The sequence below is a fragment of the Oryx dammah genome, unplaced genomic scaffold (assembly GCF_014754425.2).
Source record: "Oryx dammah isolate SB20612 unplaced genomic scaffold, SCBI_Odam_1.1 HiC_scaffold_22, whole genome shotgun sequence".
NCBI lineage: Eukaryota > Metazoa > Chordata > Mammalia > Artiodactyla > Bovidae > Oryx > Oryx dammah.
In genome coordinates this window covers 57,497,399-57,516,929 of record NW_024070206.1, presented here as the reverse complement: position 1 = coordinate 57,516,929, position 19,531 = coordinate 57,497,399, and the positions used below count along the sequence as shown (strand labels likewise).

The 19,531-nt window shown below is 37.8% G+C and overlaps 1 protein-coding gene across 1 annotated transcript in view; it reads right to left on the bottom strand.

The window, feature by feature from the left end:
• Nucleotides 1-12,672, bottom strand: part of CUNH18orf63 (chromosome unknown C18orf63 homolog) — a 38,991-nt gene extending 26,319 nt beyond the window's left edge. The window contains exons 1-6 of the mRNA XM_040264244.1: nt 12,539-12,672; nt 10,479-10,557; nt 5,782-5,838; nt 3,750-3,861; nt 2,993-3,034; nt 630-706 (exon numbers count right to left, since the gene is read on the bottom strand). Of these exons, the coding sequence (XP_040120178.1) occupies nt 630-706; nt 2,993-3,034; nt 3,750-3,861; nt 5,782-5,838; nt 10,479-10,557; nt 12,539-12,672 (501 nt within the window). The remainder of the gene's footprint in view (nt 1-629; nt 707-2,992; nt 3,035-3,749; nt 3,862-5,781; nt 5,839-10,478; nt 10,558-12,538) is intronic.
• Nucleotides 12,673-19,531: the final 6,859 nt, after the last annotated feature.

The following is a 19,531-nucleotide window of genomic DNA, read 5'->3' as shown; positions in this document are numbered from 1 at the left end:
AACCACTGTCACAGAAGAAGAAAAATAACACTCACTGAGTTACCATTAATGTGGAAGTTTCTATACGGGGTGCTAAGAGAATAAGCAAAATAGAAGACATGTCCTTCTACTAAGAAGGCAAAAAGTGTTAGGTGTAAAAAAAAAAAGATGAAAAAAACTATAATAATGCCAATGTGGGTTTATTATTAATATATTTAGTATGAGCTGAAATAGCTCTTTTAATATTTGGAGGTGAAAGAAAAGGCAAAGAGCAGGTGCTGAGGCAAGGCAGCGTTGTGGAGTCTTGAATGCTACCTAAAAAGACTTTTGAGCAAAGGAATAACATAAGTAGATCTGTGTTAAACTGACAGAATGATGTTTTCTTTGGTAAACAGATTTAAGACAATATCAATATGTCAAGTATTTAATAATATGGATTTTGATAATAAAAAATTTATCATCACTCTTATTAAAAACTAAAACCTAGCGTATCAGCTGTCGTCTCTGGGGTCACACAGAGTTGGACATGACTGAAGCGACTTAGCAGCAGCAGCAGCAGTAGCAGCATATCAGTAATGATAATAAATTTATTAATTATATAGTAATAAAAATACATTAATTATATATTAAGAAATGAAAATATGTGGTACCTGAGGTGGTGGCAGTCTGATTGTGTGAGCTTCTATGCTTAGACAAACTTGAGTTGATGTTACATTGATATCTAACACTGAAAATAAAATTATTAACCATGAACTTTCTGGAATTATTACTCCAACCTAACAAATTAAGTATTTCAGTAACATAAGAAATCAACTCAATTTACTCAAGTTAGAAATTCAGTTAAGAATTGATTTTTTTCACACATGGTAAAATTCAAATAGTCACCTTATATGGTGAATATATTATATTATTTGATGGTCTACAGATGAGACATCTAAAAGAAGACAAACGCACAGAACAGTACATATGTGTAGGGCACAGTTACAATGAGAAAAATGAGACATCCCACAGTTGAGAGGAAAACTCAGCAGACACCTCCTAGAAGCCTGACATTTATTATATGTGAAAAATGAAGACTCTTCTTAAATTAGAATAGGTACCATCCCATGTTTTTGACTTACTAACAAATGTCCTCAAATATACTGGCAGATATATTTCAAATCTTTCAGAGCCCCAAGGCATCTATCTTGCTTTCTCATAATTAAAATATTGAAGGCAAAAGGAGAAGAGGGCTGCAGAGCGTGAGATGGTTAGATAGCATCATCGACTAATGGACATGAATCTGAGCAAACTCCGGGAGATAGTGAAGGAAAGGGAAGGCTGGTGTGCTGCAGTCCATGGGGTCACAAAGAATCGGACCTGATTTAGTGACTCCACAACAACATCTAAGTCAGATAGTGCTACCTGAAATAAAGCATGCGGGGGCTTCTGGTGTACTGGTAATGTTCATTTCTTGATCTGAGAACTGGTTATAAGGATATTATTAGTTTGTGAAAATCCAATGAGCTATACATCTACAGCTTGTAAGTTTTGCTAAGAATATTACATTCAATAAAACTAAAAGAAAAAGTTTTAACACATGAGTGAGGAGTGCTCTCCAACAGCTTAGTCTCCTGATTGTGTTTGGGGAAGGTAAAAGAACTCATTCATCCAGAGCTGCAGCACAGTGACTGCCACTGCCCAACTTACACACAAACCCAGAGCAAGAGGGGCAAACGGGCTTCAGCTTGAAAGCCAACTCAGATGGAAGAGTCTGTGGATTACATGTAGATTTAAGGCTATGGTCAAATGCTGGTGAAAACCACCATAATTGACAATGTCTATTTGGCTCAGGATTTCCCTCTATCTGCCATCTCTGGACTACTGACAGAATCTGTCTACCTGCAATAGAGCCACGCATGTCAATGAAAGAGTTAGATTAGACCAATCTGTGTCTCTTTCAGTTCAGTTCAGTTGCTCAGTCGTGTCCGACTCTTTGCAACCCCATGAACTGCAGTATGCCAGGCCTCCCTGTCTATTACCAACTCCCAGAGTTCACTCAAATGAGTCGGTGACGCCATCCAGCCATCTCAACCTCTGTCATCCCCTTCTCCTCCTGCCCTCAATCCCTCCCAGCATCAGAGTCTTTTCCAATGAGTCAACTCTTCACATGAGGTGGCCAAAGTACTGGAGTTTCAGCTTTAGCATCATTCCTTCCAAAGAACACTCAGAGCTTATCTCCTTTAGAATGGACTGGTTGGATCTCCTGGCAGTCCAAGGGACTCTCAAGAGTCTTCTCCAACACCACAGTTCAAAAGCATCAATTCTTTGGTGCTCAGCTTTCTTCACAGACCAACTCTCACATCCATACATGACCACAGGAAAAACCATAGCCTTGACTAGACGGACCTTTGTTGGCAAAGTAATGTCTCTGCTTTTGAATATGCTATCTAGATTGGTAATAACTTTCCTTCCAAGGAGTAAGCGTCTTTTAATTTTATGGCTGCAATCACCATCTGCAGTGATTTTAGAGCCCCCAAAAATAAAGTCTGACACTGTTTCCACTGTTTCCCCATCTATTTCCCATGAAGTGATGGGACCAGATGCCATGATCTTAGTTTTCTGAATGTTGAGCTTTAATCTTTTTTTAAAAACAAGAATCATGTACTCATAAAAAAAAAAAAAAACTAAAGCTTTTACTTACAACAGTACTAAAGAATTCTTATAATATGGTTCTAGAGACTATATATTATAAATACCTACAAAATTAAACTCTTTTTTAGTTATAATTCTAACTAGAGAAATTTAAAATGCAGCTTTTATTTCAATTAAGAAAAGTGAATTTTTTTCTCATGAAGAATATATATTTTTGAATCAGAAGTGATTTCCTGAGTGAAACTGTTATTATAATAGTATCTGATTAACTTTTGATACAAGCTAATCATCAAGATTTTAATAACCCAACAATCTATAACACTTTTTAAACAACTATTTTATTAATGTTTTATCTATTAACTTTTATATTTTTACTTACCAACAGCACTTTGCTTTCCCATCTGAGAAAGAAATTCTCTTCCTTAAAAAATTCATAGGATACACCATATTATTAAAACTCATAAATAATGCTTAATATAACTTCCTTATGCAAAGTTATCAAAGCTGCAGAAAATGCTTTACAATGCAGTTTTATACAAATGAATATATGATGATAGTTCAGAGAAAAAATTTAACACTCAAAAATATCTCTTATATTAAAAAGACAGAAATACTCAATTCTTCCTGCAAATATTTTTTCTTGGTGTAAAATATTTAGAAAATAGATCACAACACAAAATTGAGAATAGACTTGGTTCCAACAACACTAATAATTTGTGTTTGTTTTATTACAGTGCTCCATAACTTATATTTATTCCTTTTTAAACATCAAGTATTCTATAATAAAACCACTTTTTTTCCATAGAAACACTAGGAGACCTCCTCTGGATATAATTGCAAAGGAAGGAGAGGACACTTTTGTTGATGGGGCCTTGCTTAAGAATGTTTGGTTGGGGCTATGCTTTAAAAACCATTCCCTGTGGATACATGTATAATATATGTATGGCTGAATGTTTTTACTGTTCACCTTGAACTATCACAACATTGTTAATCAGCTATGCCCTAATACAAAATAAAAATATTTTTCTTGAAAAAAAAATTCCCTAAAAACAATATATTTTGAAATTAAAAACAGACGTACATAATAGAAGTAATCTGGTTCAGAAAGCCCTAATGATTGAAAGAGATAAAGTCACCTTGTATCAAGAGATGGCCAGCTTTATTCCAGGCTGGAGCAAGTCTAGCTGTGAGTGAATATGAAAGGCAGTTTTGAAGAATTACAGGAATTACTTGTTGTGGAGCCTCCACCTAAAAATATTAAAGCACAAAATATGGGCAAGTTCACAGTAATTGTTATACTATCCTAGAAACTCAGAGAAAATGTTTGTGTGCTTAGATCACCTCCCAACAAAACTGGGCTATCCTGGGTAGAAGTTACAGCCATTACTCCAGCTAATCCTATCTGGTTCTGAAGTTAAAGAAGTGTTAAAATATATTCACGTTGACACCATGATTGTAATGGCCAAATTCTACCAGTTTATCCTGCCTCAATAAGCCTAAATCTTTGGAGCTCACGTGCTAGAACCTTACACTTTACTTTGTACTCTGCTCTGCACAAAGGAAGCCGGCCAGAACTATGTTGTAACATGTTTCATTACTGTTCACTCTAGTCCAATATCAGAAAAGTTAAATGTTTACATGAGCACACATGGAACCAGCAGTTTGTATGTATTTGTACCAGATATAGTGCAACAAGTATTTCTACTTGCACACAATTTTCAAAGGTCAGAATATTCACTTATGACCAATGGGATCCAGACACATTGTCCCACTTGAAATAACTAAAACACTGGGTAAGTTAAATGAAACAATGTTTCACAAGACACAGGCCATCAAGCAACAAAAAAAGACAAACCCCTAGGAGCTGGGAAACTCATGAGACCCCAGCATATTGATTAAAGAGGCTTTCCAGGCTGCAGTGCAGGGAGGGGGAATCCTGGAAGAGGCAGCAGGCTCCCTGGGTTGAATGGACAGAACTGAGAATCCATGGAGGCCACGGTAGCTAGAGTTTGGAGGGCAGAGTATTGAGAGAAGAGAGCTGCACAGAGAGGAAACTCTGAGATCAGCGGAGTCCCTTCTTGAGTATTCAGTTGCATATGCAATAGCATATTCACATGAGCAAACACTTTTGCAAATGCAGCTCAGATGAAAACATGATGAAAACTTTTGCCTTTGTTAGCAAGACAAAAGTGAGAGAGCCAAGAACTGTCACCCAATAAATAAAAAGGAGGAAAATATTTTTCTATGTTAAGATTCCCAAGGGCAAGAAGTTTATCAGGTCCCCAGCTTTATCTCCAGAAACAAGCAAAGTGCTCAGTATATCATAGATGTTCAATAACTATCTGCTGTGATTATTACTCATGTACAAAGTATCCAGATAAAGACAATTTGAGCATAATTGTGCAGGCTCAACATAGGTGAGAACACTGCTTTCCCACAGATGGTATATGATGGCTAGAATCAGCTTTCAGGTTATTCAAGTATTTCTCAGGGAACTGCAAAGCATCGCTGGCTATTATTGAGACCTCATCATTCTCCTAGATCTTAAAGCATTTCATCTTGAGGATGACCAAAAACCTCATCATTCCAAACTCCACTAGATCTAGGAACAGAGGCCAACAGTGGACAGGCTGCTAGAATAACCAAGGATACAGTGCCTCAGACACCCATGCAGAGACACGATGGGAGCTCTAGCAAAATCTCAGCAGCCTGAGTATTGAGACATGAGAGGTGCTCTACTTCAAGTATTCATTTCTTTTTTTCTTTGCTAAGATCCAGACACTCATCACCATGGGGAATACAATCTATATTTTTTTGTTCCCTTACTTATTAGCTATATGATTGTGGACAATTTTTTTTTTACCTCTCTGTGTTTCAGTTTCTTTATCTGTAAACATGGGATAGTCACTTCTTGGAAAATAGAGATGACAAATGAAATTATGTCACATAAAATGCCTGCAATAAAGTACCCAACAAAATTAAGCCTCTTCCCCCTTTCTCTATTAAATGTGCACAAAAAAATTGTCCTGAGAGAAAATACTAGTTTTTTCACATGCATAGAAACAACTTATGAGAAAGATATTCCAATTTTTGTTTACTGACAAAATAAGTGGAATATACAAAATCAATAAAACAACATCTGGAATTATTATCCTTTTAAAAACTTACCTTAGCTTCATATTTTTCCAGATAAGCATTAAGTCTTCCAGCTTTATAAAATGTTATCTATTAAAAAAATCCATATTTATAAAAATGAATTAAATGTATTATTAAATAATGCACTACATAAAGAATTTAAACATTTATACAGCAGAACACAGCAGAGGACCATCATCCTAACAGTTTCTATGCTCTTTCACTTTTCACTTTCATGCACTGGAGAAGGAAATGGCCACCCACTCCAGTGTTCTTGCCTGGAGAATCCCAGGGACGGGGAAGCCTGGTGGGCTGTCGTCTATGGGGTCGCACAGAATCAGACATGACTGAAGTAACTTAGCAACAGCAGCAGCAGAGAAAGAAGCAAGTGATAATCATTCTCTTCCTGAAATATTGGGTTGACCAAAAAGCTCCTTTGGTTTTTAAGCAAAACTAAAAGACACATTTTTCATTTTCACCAATAACTTTATTGAACAATGTATTCATCATCTTGTTCTGCTACCTTCTGCCATTTTCCAGGCAACTTCATAATTCCATCCTCCCGAAACTTTTTATCTTTTTGAGCAAAGAACTATTCCAGGTACCTTTTACAGTCTTTCAGGAAATTGACATTTTTTTTCCATTAAGAGAACTTTGTAAACAAAAGGAAATCTTAAAGTCCAGTTTCTGGTGTGTATGGCAGATGAATCAGAATTTCCCAGCCAAGCTGTAGCAGTTTTTGCCTGGACATCAAAGAAATATGCAGTCTTGTATTATCCTGATGAAGATTACACCTTTTCTGTTGACTAATTTCAGACACTTTTTGTCCAGTGCTGCTTTTAGTTAGTCTAATTGGGAGCAGCTTGTTGGAATGAATCGTTTGATTTTCTGGAAGGGACTCATAATGGAGACCTCCCCCCCCCCCCCGCCCCCCCCATATACACAACATCACCTTCTTTGAATAAAGACCAGGCTTAGTTGTGGTTGTTGGTGGTTCATTTCATTTGTTCCAGTCTCTTTAGTCCCACCTTATTGTATAGTATCCATTTTTCATCACTCATAACAATTTGTTTTAAAAACAGAAGCTTTTCATTATGTTTAAGTAGAGAACTGCATGTAGAAATACAGTCAAGGCTTTTTTGCTTAACTTATGTGGAACATAAACACCAAAGTGATTAACATAACCAAGCTGGTGCAACTGATTTTCAGTGCTTAATTTGGATATTTTGAGTATGTCAGCTATCTCCCACATGGTATAACATTGATTGTTCTCAATTAATGTCTCGATTTGATCACTATCAACTTCAACTGATCTATCTGGCCATGGAGCATTGTCCAGCGAGAAATCTCCAGCATGAAACTTTGTAAACCACTTGATATGTTTGGTCAATCATAGCACCTTCTCCATACACTGCACAGATCTTTTTGCTGTTTAAGCTGCTTTTTACCTTTCTGGTATAGTGTTAGTCGCTCAGTCACGTCTGACTCTTTATGACCCCGTGAACCCACCAGGCTCCTCTGTTCATGGGATTCTCCAGGCAAGAATACTGGAGTGGGTTGCCTTCCTTCTCCAGGAAATCTTCCCGACCCAGGGATTGAACTGTGTCTCCTGCATTGCAGGAAGATTCTTTACCATCTGAGCCACCAGGGAAGCCCACCTTTCTCATATAATAAAGTATAACTTACTGAAAGTGTTGCTTTTTTCTTCCATCTTCAATATTAAAATGGCTACACAAAAATGTATCAATTTTGATTTAAAAAATGCATATTGATATGACAGCTGTCACAATTAAGTCTAACAACTGTTTCAAATGAAGTTAAAGACAATGAAGTGCTACAAATATCATCTTACAGAAAAAACCAAATGAACTTTCTGGGAAACCCAGTAGAATCTATGGGTACATTTCTAAGTGAGGAAAGCCTTTCTGGAAATGACCTGAATCCAGAAACCATATAAAGGAAAAGGCCAGTAAATTTCATGTAATAAATATTTAATACTTTTCTTATCAAACAATTATTTCTTAGACATGAGTAAGGAAAATGGACACAAGTGGAAGATCAAGAGAAAGTTCAAAACATATTTTTATATGGTGACTTTCTTCTTCTTCTTCTTGCTAAGATTAGGATACTCTTTTTCTAAGTTTTTCAGGTAGAAAAGAATATAGAGACACGCTAGTAAAGTAATGCTCAAAATTCTCCAAGCCAGGCTTCAGCAATACGTGAACCGTGAACTTCCTGATGTTCAAGCTGGTTTTAGAAAAGGCAGAGGAACCAGAGATTAAATTACCAACATCCGCTGGATCATGGAAAAAGCAAGAGAGTTCCAGAAAAACATCTATTTCTGCTTTCTTGACTATGCCAAAGCCTTTGACTGTGTGGATCACAATACAATGTGGAAAATTCTGAAAGAGATGGGAATCCCAGACCACCTAACCTGCCTCTTGAGAAATCTGTATGCAGGTCAGGAAGCAACAGTTAGAACTGGACATGGAACAACAGACTGGTTCCAAATAGGAAAAGGTGTATGTACGTCAAGGCTGTATATTGTCACCCTGCTTATTTAACTTATATGCAGAGTACATCATGAGAAATGCTGGACTGGAAGAAACACAAGCTGGAATCAAGACTGCCGGGAGAAATATTAATAACCTCAGATATGCAGATGACACCACCCTTATGGCAGAAAGTGAAGAGGAGCTAAAAAGCCTCTTGATGAAAGTGAAAGAGGAGAGTGAAAAAGTTGGCTTAAAGCTCAACATTCAAAAAACGAAGATCATGGCATCTGGTCCCATCACTTCATGGGAAATAGATGGGGAAACAGTGGAAACAGTGTCAGACTTTATTTTTTTGGGCTCCTAAATCACTGCAGATGGTGACTGCAGTCATGAAATTAAAAGAAGCTTACTCCTTGGAAGAAAAGTTATGACCAACCTAGATAGCATATTCAAAAGCAGGGACATTACTTTGCCGACTAAGGTCCGTCTAGTCAAGGCTATGGTTTTTCCTGTGGTCATGTATGGATGTGAGAGTTGGACTGTGAAGAAGGCTGAGCACCGAAGAATTGATGCTTTTGAACTGTGGTGTTGGAGAAGACTCTTGAGAGTCCCTTGGACTGCAAGGAGATCCAACCAGTCCATTCTGAAGGAGATCAACCCTGGGATTTCTTTGGAGGGAATGATGCTGAAGCTGAAACTCCAGTACTTTGGCCACCTCATGCGAAGAGTTGACTCATTGGAAAAGACTCTGATGCTGGGAGGGATTGGGGGCAGTAGGAGAAGGGGACGACCGAGGATGGGATGGCTGGATGGCATCACGGACTCGATGGACATGAGTCTGGGTGAACTCCAGGAGATGGTGATGGACATGGAGGACTGGCGTGCTGCGATTCATGGGGTCGCAAAGAGTCAGACACGACTGAGTGACTGAACTGAACTGAACTGAACTGTCTACTTGTTCACTAACATCTTGCCTTTCTTAAAAACCATATTAAGAATGAGAAGATAAAAAATAGATATAAACCTAAAATCTAGAGAAAAATTAAAAAAAAACTAAAGATTTTGAACTATCTATCAGCATTGTTAATAAATATTAATTTCTGGGAAATTAAAATCTCAGAATAAGGGCTATATACAGCACCATAAAATATATTTCTTGTTCTAATTTTACTAAGTAAGAAAAACATTGTAATGAAATATCCAAAATAAAAAAGTGTTGGCCCAAGTTCTTTAAGCACAACTGGAGATCTATTGGAACAAGGAACTTCTTTTATATAAATGTAATTCTAAAGAATAAAATATATCCCGGGCTCTGGCACACACACAAAAAAAAAAGGGGAAAAAAAAAGAATAAAATATAAAAAAGGATTAAGTCTGTGCTATCTTAAAAACTATGCCGTTAACTATGCCGTTATTTTATTCATTGATAATCTTTATTTCTTATTTTTTTATTATTATTTTTTATTTTACTTTACAATACTGTATTGGTTTTGCCATACATCAACATGAATCTGCCACGGGTGTACATGTGTTTCCAATCCTGAACCCCCCACTCACCTCCCTCCCCATACCATCTCTCTGGGTCATCCCAGTGCACCAACCCCAAGCATCCTGTATCTTGCATTGAACCTAGGCTGGCGATTCATTTCTTATATGATATTATAGATGTTTCAATGCCATTCTCCCAAATCATCCCACCCTCTCCCTCTCCCACAGAGTCCAAAAGACTGTTCTATACATCTGTGTCTCTTTTACTGTCTCACATACAGGGTTATTGTTACCATCTTTCTAAATTCCATATATATGTGTTAGTATACTGTATTGGTGTTTTTCTTTCTGGCTTACTTCACTCTGTATAATCGGCTCCAGTTTCATCCACCTCATTAGAACTGATTCAAATGTATTCTTTTAATGGCTGAGTAATACTCCATTGCATATATGTACCACAGCTTTCTTATTCATTCATCTGCTGATGGACATCTAGGTTGCTTAATCTTTATTTTAACATCAACAACAGAGAAAACTAAATATGAATTCAGAGCTACAAAAATGGATCTTAAACATGAGGTATATCAAAGTTAAAGTCTGTTAATGTTTTGATCAACCTACAACACAATGTAATTTGTCCTCATAAACTGTCTTCAGTTTGAGCTATAATTAATACCCAAATTAATGCTTATCAATATTGTTCTAAATGATTATAAATGATACTGTATAAAATGTTACAATACTAACCGCCATCACCACCCAAATTTGGGTAAATATGCCAGGTACAGGTGATGTAAGGATATCTTGGTGCAAAAACAGCAACTGCCTGTGGAGATGAAATGTATTAATTTTAAAGCAGACTGCCCCCCTTTTGTTTTCATCTTATCAGAACATTTAGAAATTGCTAGTTCCAATGAAAAGTTTAAGCTTCTTCTAGGCAGGGACTGTATTACAGATTTCTGTATGTCTCTCCACACTTAGCATGGTACCTTGAATACTGTAAGCAATTAGCCAAGATTTGAATTGAGAGAACTATAAAGTTTTAATGATATTAATATAAAAACTTGTATGCACATCTGTTTCCTAACCCTTTCATCTGTGAACTAAAATTTCTCTTTTAAAACTTCATTTCTATTTTAAGTATAGACTTGAAAAAGTCTAAGCACTATGAAGACTTCAGCTCTTCTAACTCCTATTTCTTACATTTTCCTTTTTTTTTTTTTAAGTGGTGGTCAGAAGCACTGGAGAAAAGAGTCTAGGGAACAGTGTAGTTATCAACTACTTCAGTGTCAGAACTATTGACTAGATTCTTTTCCTTTAAAAAGGAAATTTTTTGAAGGAAAATGAAGTGGGTAGTGGTTTTAGTTTAGTATTCAAAAGACAAATGAACTTATAGCAACAATCATTACAATTCAAATTACCATCAATAATTTTATTAGAAAAGATGGGAAAAACACAAAAGGGAATAGATGTAGAAATACAAAAAATTTCGAAATTATTAATCATCAAGGAAACAAATTTTAAAGGCTAGGAATGCATGTGTGTGTGGAGTTATGTCAAAACGTGAGATGGGTCAACGTGTTTCTGCTAGGCTCATCTTTGTTGGAACTGTGGTGCAGCAGGCTTTTTTTTTTTTTTTAATGTTTATGTATTTGGCCATGCCGGGTCTTAATTGAGGCACACAGGATCTTTTAGTTGCAGTGTGAACTTAGTTGTAGCATGCAAGATCTAGTTCCCCAACGGGGGATCAAACCGGGCCCCCTGCCCAAGGAGCACAGAGTCTTAGTTACTGGATCACCAGGGACATCCCCAGTACGTGCTTGTACAAGATGTGCCTTTGTCTGACACAACCATGTCTTTGTCCTTCTGTTCTAGCCTCTTTGTCAGTTATTGGGGCGATGAGTCAAAGCACTCCTCTCTACGGGCAAGACCACCTTCAATATGAGAGTGAATGGCAGAAAATCTCTCTTAAGGTTTTCTACTTATTTGCTTCCCTAAGGGGTCACAAGTAAATGCTCAGTGGGTATCAAATTATACCTTAGCAGGAAGGGTACAGATTCCTGGATGTACTTGAGTGGGAAAATACACAGTCGTCAGAAGACAAGTTTTATAAATAAGAGCAAAATGGAGGACACCCAAGAGTATTTTACTTCTGACTCCTAGCCATCTTATAAGTGTTTGCTCCTCTCTAAGAAATTCAATTAGAGATATAATCTTGTTATGTATTCTAAGAGTTCTTCCTTGAGTGTCTCAAACAATTTAAGGGACTAACACATGGTGGGTCTTCAGTGTTATACTTTAGGTGTCAACTTCTAGAAGTGTTTTCCAAAGACTATCTTAGGTTAGATATTTCAAGATAATTCTTGGAAAAATACTCCTACATCAATCTGAAAATCTAAAAATTATATTAATGTAAAACGTTTACAGTATCTCCTGAAGTACTTCATAAACAATAGGTACTTCATAAACAGTTATTAATGACTATCTCCCAAAACTTAGGACTAAGTTTTGACTTAATCCATTGATTTAATTCATCAATGTTTATAAAATTTTTAAATTAAAATAACACACAAGAAGCCACAAATATAAAGACTCAACAGTGATATATTCTATCTGAAGTACTTTAAGTTCTCCCTTAAATGTAATTCAACATACTTGGTCAGAACAATACTGAATTCCTTTATTCTAAAACTGTATAAACAGATTTAGCAAATGAGTATCTTGCTTTAAAGGAGATGCTATTAAAACAGCTCTTACAGATGTAAAAAAGTTTAGAAAGTGTTAGTTACAAGATTGTGTTTTTTTACCTGCATATCTTCATTTGTCTACTCCTAATCTCAGTGTCTGCCACTCCGTTACTCAATATTATCTTGACAGCACAGAGTTTGTGTAAATCAGGAAGTGTGATGAAGAACAGTGACTGCTGCTTAGAATCATTCATATTTTCCTGTTGACTGAATGCCTCAGTAATCAGGCCTTTAAAAACAAACAACAATAAAAACACAGTAACCTTTTATTTAGTTTACCAACAGGGTAAAGCATTTCAATCCATCACAGAATATTTGATATTGCATTGGTATACGATGGCAAAAACAAGTTTAGCAAATATTAGCAGTTAAATACCACTTACATTTTACCTTTGAGGTTTTCTAATGATAATCCAGAATTTGGTGGGTACAAGTTTTATTAGGATATAATTCATATCGCATACAATTCGCCTATTTACCATGTATAATTAAATAGCTTTTACTACATTCACAGGGTTGCAACCATCACAATACACTTTAGAACACTCTGCCACCCCAAAAATAAAATCTAGAATTTTAAACCTGCAGTTATATATAACAAATAGAATAATTTGAGAACAAATAGAATAATTTGAGTACAAATATTATAAAGAACCACCAGCAATATGTATTAAATGCATACTCTGTTCTGGATACTAGATATGTTTCTGCTATATTGTTTTTATTTAACAAATTCTTTCTAAAATTTTTGGCTATTAAGTTTCTCTTTGTTTTCAGGAAAACAAAATCTTTCCTATGACAACAATACTTCTTAAAAAAATCAAAATGTATAGCAAAGCCTTCTGCTATTTTAAATTATCTCTATAAAGCATTTCAAAGCTGAAGAATATATTTTTAACCATTTTACACTAAAGAAAATTGCTCACTGAGATATTTAATTGTTATTTAGTTTCCTTTCCCACTAATTCTCTGGCTTTCCTACTTCTCTGTGGGACACATTTTACAGTTGATAATTCACAGGGCATACCTTTGGGGTCTATCTTACATGTAACAGAAAAGAAAACTGCAATGTGGAATGATTTCAGCTCAGTTTCTCTAGGATACACAGACATACCCAGGGAAGGTAACTGGTATTCTGGTACTTCAATCTTTTAAGCATCCACATATTTTCTCTCTTTAAGAAGAGTAGTAACACAGTCCTGGAATCTGGAGTGTGACCAGCCTTAGGTCTGATCTCAGTAACCAATACCCTTATGGTGCCATTTGACCAATGGTGGCATTGCCCTTCTGGCTCCCACATGTCTTTCTCACTCAAGTACCACAGTGCTTGAAATTTTCTTTATTAAAGATCATGGAAGTCTTTTAAAACTGTGAGTACTCTTAGAAAAATTAACACAAAGTCACACAAGGTGTTAATTAATTTGGTGTACCTAATTAAGATGACTGCTGATAGTAAAAATAGAAACATTCCTTCCTTCTCTCTGTTTTTCTACTCTCTCTCTATGCTAAATGTTTACTGTTGTGGGAAAAAATTTTTTTAATGAAGAACAAAGTTCCAAGGCCAACTCAATCTACTTCACCAAAGTAAAGAGCATCAATAATGAATGAAGTAAAATAAAAAACAAAAAACTGATTATGGCTTGGGCCCAGAAGTACAAAAGTGCACGTTAGTGAAAATAGGTTAGACAGTTGAAATTTAGAGATTTGTTGCTTTCATTTCTGAAACACATTTCCCACTAAAATTACTTTTTGCCTCATTCTTCCTTTAAATATCTTACAGCAAAGTCACCAAAAAATTCCTGTGAGTGGTCTTCCCCTTCTCTTGTCAGCTTCAAAGACTGATCAGAAAACTGTGTGTAAACAACTCTGACCTGTTCAGGAATAGGCAGGAATTTATTTAATTTTATTATTTAGCATTACATGAAAACATTTTTTTTTTTCAATTCATAACTGGCAAAACTTACAAATTAAAACGTACAAATTTCTTGCCCTAGATTGTGTAAGGACTCCATTGGAAGGCTCAAAATTCAGATGATCTGTTAACAGAGAGTTTAGAGAGTAGCACCTTTCACATCCAAGCTGATTAATGGAAAACTTGCTGACTAAAAATAACATTTTAAACCCATTTCTGCCCTGGTGATAAGTACTACAGTGAGGAACAGGTACCTACAAAATTGTCCATTTGATGACTCAAAGCCCCAGGAGAACCAAGGTCATCGTGAGCGCCCAGGCTGGGAAGTCAGTGGCCTGCCGTCTAAGCAGCGTCCAGCCCCGCCGGAGCTTCACCGGTCCTCCCTCTGTGGGGCCTCGGTGGGAAGAGGCCTGCCTGGGGGTCGGAGTCCCACCGGCCCTACCCACCGCTTCCAAGGTCAACAGGCAAGTTTCCTGCCCTGGGGCCTCATTTTCTTACGCTCCGCATGGAATTGGTGGAAATATCTCCAAGGTCTCTACCTACGCAAGTGCCTTATTTAAAAGGCGAGTCTATGAATTACTGATTAAATTAGATGCCCTAATGTTGGAACCCGTGGGCCTTCGTCAAAGAACGAATCTTGGTTCCTTTCCTTTTCAAAAGCTACAACTATCTCTTCAGCAGGCGCCTCCTGTCAAGGCAAGGCCATCAAAACCGCTCAGGAGGCGACGCTCGAGGCTCGCGGTGAGGCAGCGGCAGGCTGGGAGGCCGGCCTGGAGCAACCTCCGCAGTTCGCTCTCTGCCGCCTCGGGCTCGGCAAGCAGTCGTCTTCCGGCCTGCCTCCTCAGTCTCCTGAGACCTCAGTCTCCTGGCCTGCGTGTTCTCGCTCCTCAGCGCCCTCTCCGTGGCTCAGGGGTACTGTATCCAGCATGCCTGGCCATCCCAAACCTCCCCTCACCACCCCCAGCGCCCCCAACTTACCCCAACTTATCCCAGCGTACCCCAGCTCTCTCAGCTTACTCCGAGGGCTCCCAGCATACTCTGCGTGCTCCCAGCATGCTCTGAACGTTCCCAGCATTCCGCTGTGTGCCCGTTTTTCCCGCCATAGCTTTTACTGGCATGAGCCGTTCATCCTGCACCCACAGTTCTCTGAGAGCGAGCTGGCTTTGGCATTGGTGTGGCCCGGCGCAAGGCCGTTGGTGTCTCCCAAACAGAGGTAGGATGCATCCTCAGGGTATGGCCGCTGGAGAGGGCCAGTGGCTGAGCCCCGTGCTGACTAAAAGATGGGCTGTCTGGCCTCCTTCTCACTTTTGCTGTGTTTGTTTGAACTTGTCCATAATAAAAAGCTTTGAAAAAATATGTTTTTCAGAATTAAAATAGATTGAAGATACAGGTCACAAATTGGGAGAAGATATTTTCATGAAAGTAATCCACGAGTGGTTAGTTTCCAGACTATATAAAGAACTCTCACAGATCAGTTAGGGTAAGACAGTATGTCATAGAAAAAAGCAGTAAAGTCATGAACAGGTATTTTGCAGAAAGAAGAAGGATGGCTTAAAAGCCTGTGGAAAGATACTCAACATCGTTAATTATCAAATCTAAATAAGACCACAACGAGATACCATAGTATTGACAAAATCGTAAGGATGCAGGATTAGATCTCCCATACACTGTTCGAATGCAAGAATGAAAATTTGAAAATAATGTAATGTAATCTTCTGAAGTTGAATACTGTAACATACCCTTAGATTTAGAAATTACTTCTATACACTTCACCTAAAGAGATTCTTGCATATGTGCACCAAGAAATATATTTGTAGCAACATTGTTTGTTGAATAAATTAAGTAGCTACAACAAGCAAACAAAATCCCAAATGTTCAGGGACAAGGGAATTGATAGATAAACTGAATTATATTTACATAATTATATATTATATGGCAAACAAAAAATAATGAACTACAGTTATGTGCAACAACATGAGTAAACCTTTCAAAATTAAAATGTGAACATATCATAAGTACACACTTAGGTGGTTTATCAAAAATGACCATCCTTATATACCTTCCACCCAGATCTAACAGTAGAATATTATCTGTATCTAGGAAGTGCTCTGGTGTCCTCTCCTAGCCATTTACCCACTTCATTCAAGGTAACTAGTGTCCCAGCTGCTAACACCATACATTACTTTTGCTTGTTTTGAAACTTTATATTAATGGAATTGTACAACACAAACTCTCCTGTGTCTAGCTTCTTTGTAAATATTATGTTCATGAGATTCATCCATATTGTTGAGGGTAAAAGTATTTTATTCATTTTCATTGCTCGATAGGATTCCATTGTGTGTGTATATTTATTCTTTCTGAGGCTGAAGGAAAATTAGATTGCTTCCAGTTTAGAATTATTATGAAGAATGCTGCTAAGACCATTCTTGTTCACTTGTTATGTTCACCTTCTATTCAATATGGATGAATTTTTAAAAACGTGGTTTTGAATGGGGAGGAAAGTTCCAGAAGACTACAAACAGTATAATCCCATTTTTAGAAAGCTCAATCATTCTCCAAGAAAGCTGAATAAATTGTTGATATATCCATATGGTTTTTTTTTTCTTATACTAAACAAGGACCTGATGAACAGAATTCAGAATAACAATGATTTTGGGGAGGCAGAAGAATGGGATATGGGAAGAGCCCACAGTCCCCAAATCAAGTGAAGTGTTCATTGATATTTATTTATAGTACTTGGCAGAACTCTGTTAGGCCTTGCCCTGCTTCATTTTGTACTCCAAGGCCAAACTTGCCTGTTACTCCAGGTATATCTAGACTTCCTACTTTTGCATTCCAGTCCCTTATGATGAAGAGGACATCAGTTTTTGATGTTAGTTCCAGAAGTTCTTGTAGGTATTAATAGAACCATTCAACTTCATCTTCTTCAGCATTAGTGGTTGGAGCATAGACTTTGATTACTGTGATATTGAATGGTTTGCCTTGGAAATGAACTGAGATCATTCTGTAGTTTTTGAGATGGCTTCAGTATATATATGCACATCCACTTACATCCATCAGTTCAGTTCAGTTCAGTTGCTCAGTCGTGTCTGACTCTTTGCGACCCCATGAATTGCAGCACGCCAGGCCACCCTGTCCATCACCATCTCCCAGAGTTCACTCAGACTCACGTCCATCGAGTCCGTGATGCCATCCAGCCATCTCATCCTGGGTCATCCCCTTCTCCTCCTGCCCCTAATCCCTCCCAGCATCAGAGTCTTTTCCAATGAGTCAACTCTTTGCATGAGGTGGCCAAAGTACTGGAGCTTCAGCTTTAGCATCATTCCTTCCAAAGAAATCCCAGGGTTGATCTTCAGAATGGACTGGTTGGATCTCCTTGCAGTCCAAGGGACTCTCAAGAGTCTTCTCCAACACCACAGTTCAGAAGCATCAGTTCTTCGGCGCTCAGCCTTCTTCACATCCATACATGACCACAGGAAACACCATAGCCTTGACTGGACGGACCTTAGTTGGCAAAGTAATGTCTCTGCTTTTGAATATACTATCTAGGTTGGTCATCACTTTTCTTCCAAGGAGTAAGTGTCTTTTAATTTCATGGCTGCAGTCACCATCTGCAGTGATTTTGGAGCCCAAAAAGATAAAGTCTGACACTGTTTCCACTGTTTCCCCATCTATTTCCCATGAAGTGATGGGACTGGATGCCATGATCTTCATTTTCTGAATGTTAAGCTTTAAGCCAACTTTTTTGCTCTCCTCTTTCACTTTCATCAAGAGGCTTTTTAGCTCCTCTTCACTTTCTGCCATAAGGGTGGTGTCATCTGCATATCTGAGGTTATTGATATTTCTCCCAGCAATCTTGATTCCAGCTTGTGTTTCTTCCAGTCCAGCGTTTCTCATGATATACTCTGCATAGAAGTTAAATAAGCAGGGTGACAATATACAGCCTTGACATACTCCTTTTCCTATTTGGAACCAGTCTGTTGTTCCATGTCCAGTTCTAACTGTTGCTTCCTGACCTGCATACAGATTTCTCAAGAGGCAGGTTAGGTGGTCTGGGATTCCCATCTCTTTCAGAATTTTCCACATTGTATTGTGATCCACACAGTCAAAGGCTTTGGCATAGTCAATAAAGCAGAAATAGATGTTTTACAAGTAATGTAATGTTTTATACATAGTGATGTAATGTTTCATATGTAAGAGTGTCCACCTAGGCTCCCAGGTGTTGCTAGTGGTAAAGAACCCACCCGACAGTGCAGGAGACATGAGACACAGGTGAGATCTCTGGGTCAGGAATATCCGAATATCCCCTGGAGGAAAGCATGGTAACCCACTCCAATATTCCTACCTGGATAATCCCATGGTCAGAGGAGCCTGGTGGGCTACAGTCCATAGGGTTGCAAAGAGTCAGATACGACTGAAGTGACTTAGCATGGCAAGAATTTTCGTTCAGGGGAAAACTTTCCTCACAGGATACATTTTGATGACAAGCCTGTTGGCAAGCCTATTCAGTTTTCCAGATATGAGTTACTTAAGTTTCCCTTTATCTCACTCACAGGCATTCAAGATGGGAAAGAATCCTAAGAATTCTGCCTGATAGTTTGACTGTATATATCTCTTTTATGAAGATTCAGTTCATTGTATTGGTTTAGATCATGTTTAAATTGTCAGGACATGCAAAGATAAGACCATATTTTGTGAGTAGCCAAGTACCTCATGAAGATGAAGGTCATTTCTAGAAAAATTACCTGGGGAAGAGTCAGCTGTTTAGACAGGAAACTGGAACTAAGATGACAAAACTTTGATGGTGTTAGGGCTGAGTTCAGCATGTACCTTTGCCTGGAATTTGAAGAATTTGGATGTCTAAGATTGTATTTATGGGTAGAATATAATCCGCTGCGTTCAAACACACAGAGGGAGAGGTGGACTCGGTAGGGTGCGTCCCTAAAAAGGGTCCTCACTGGGTGTGCACCTCACAATCACTTGAGGTTTGACAATCAGACAGACTTTCTGAATTGGCATCACTGCTTCGCCTATTAAAGGTGAAGGAACTATGTCAGGTTCTCATAGTGGAAAATTCTTTTATGCTATCCTTTAGTAAAGTTCATTTGAATATTCCGGCCCTGCTGTAAAAAGCAAAGAAA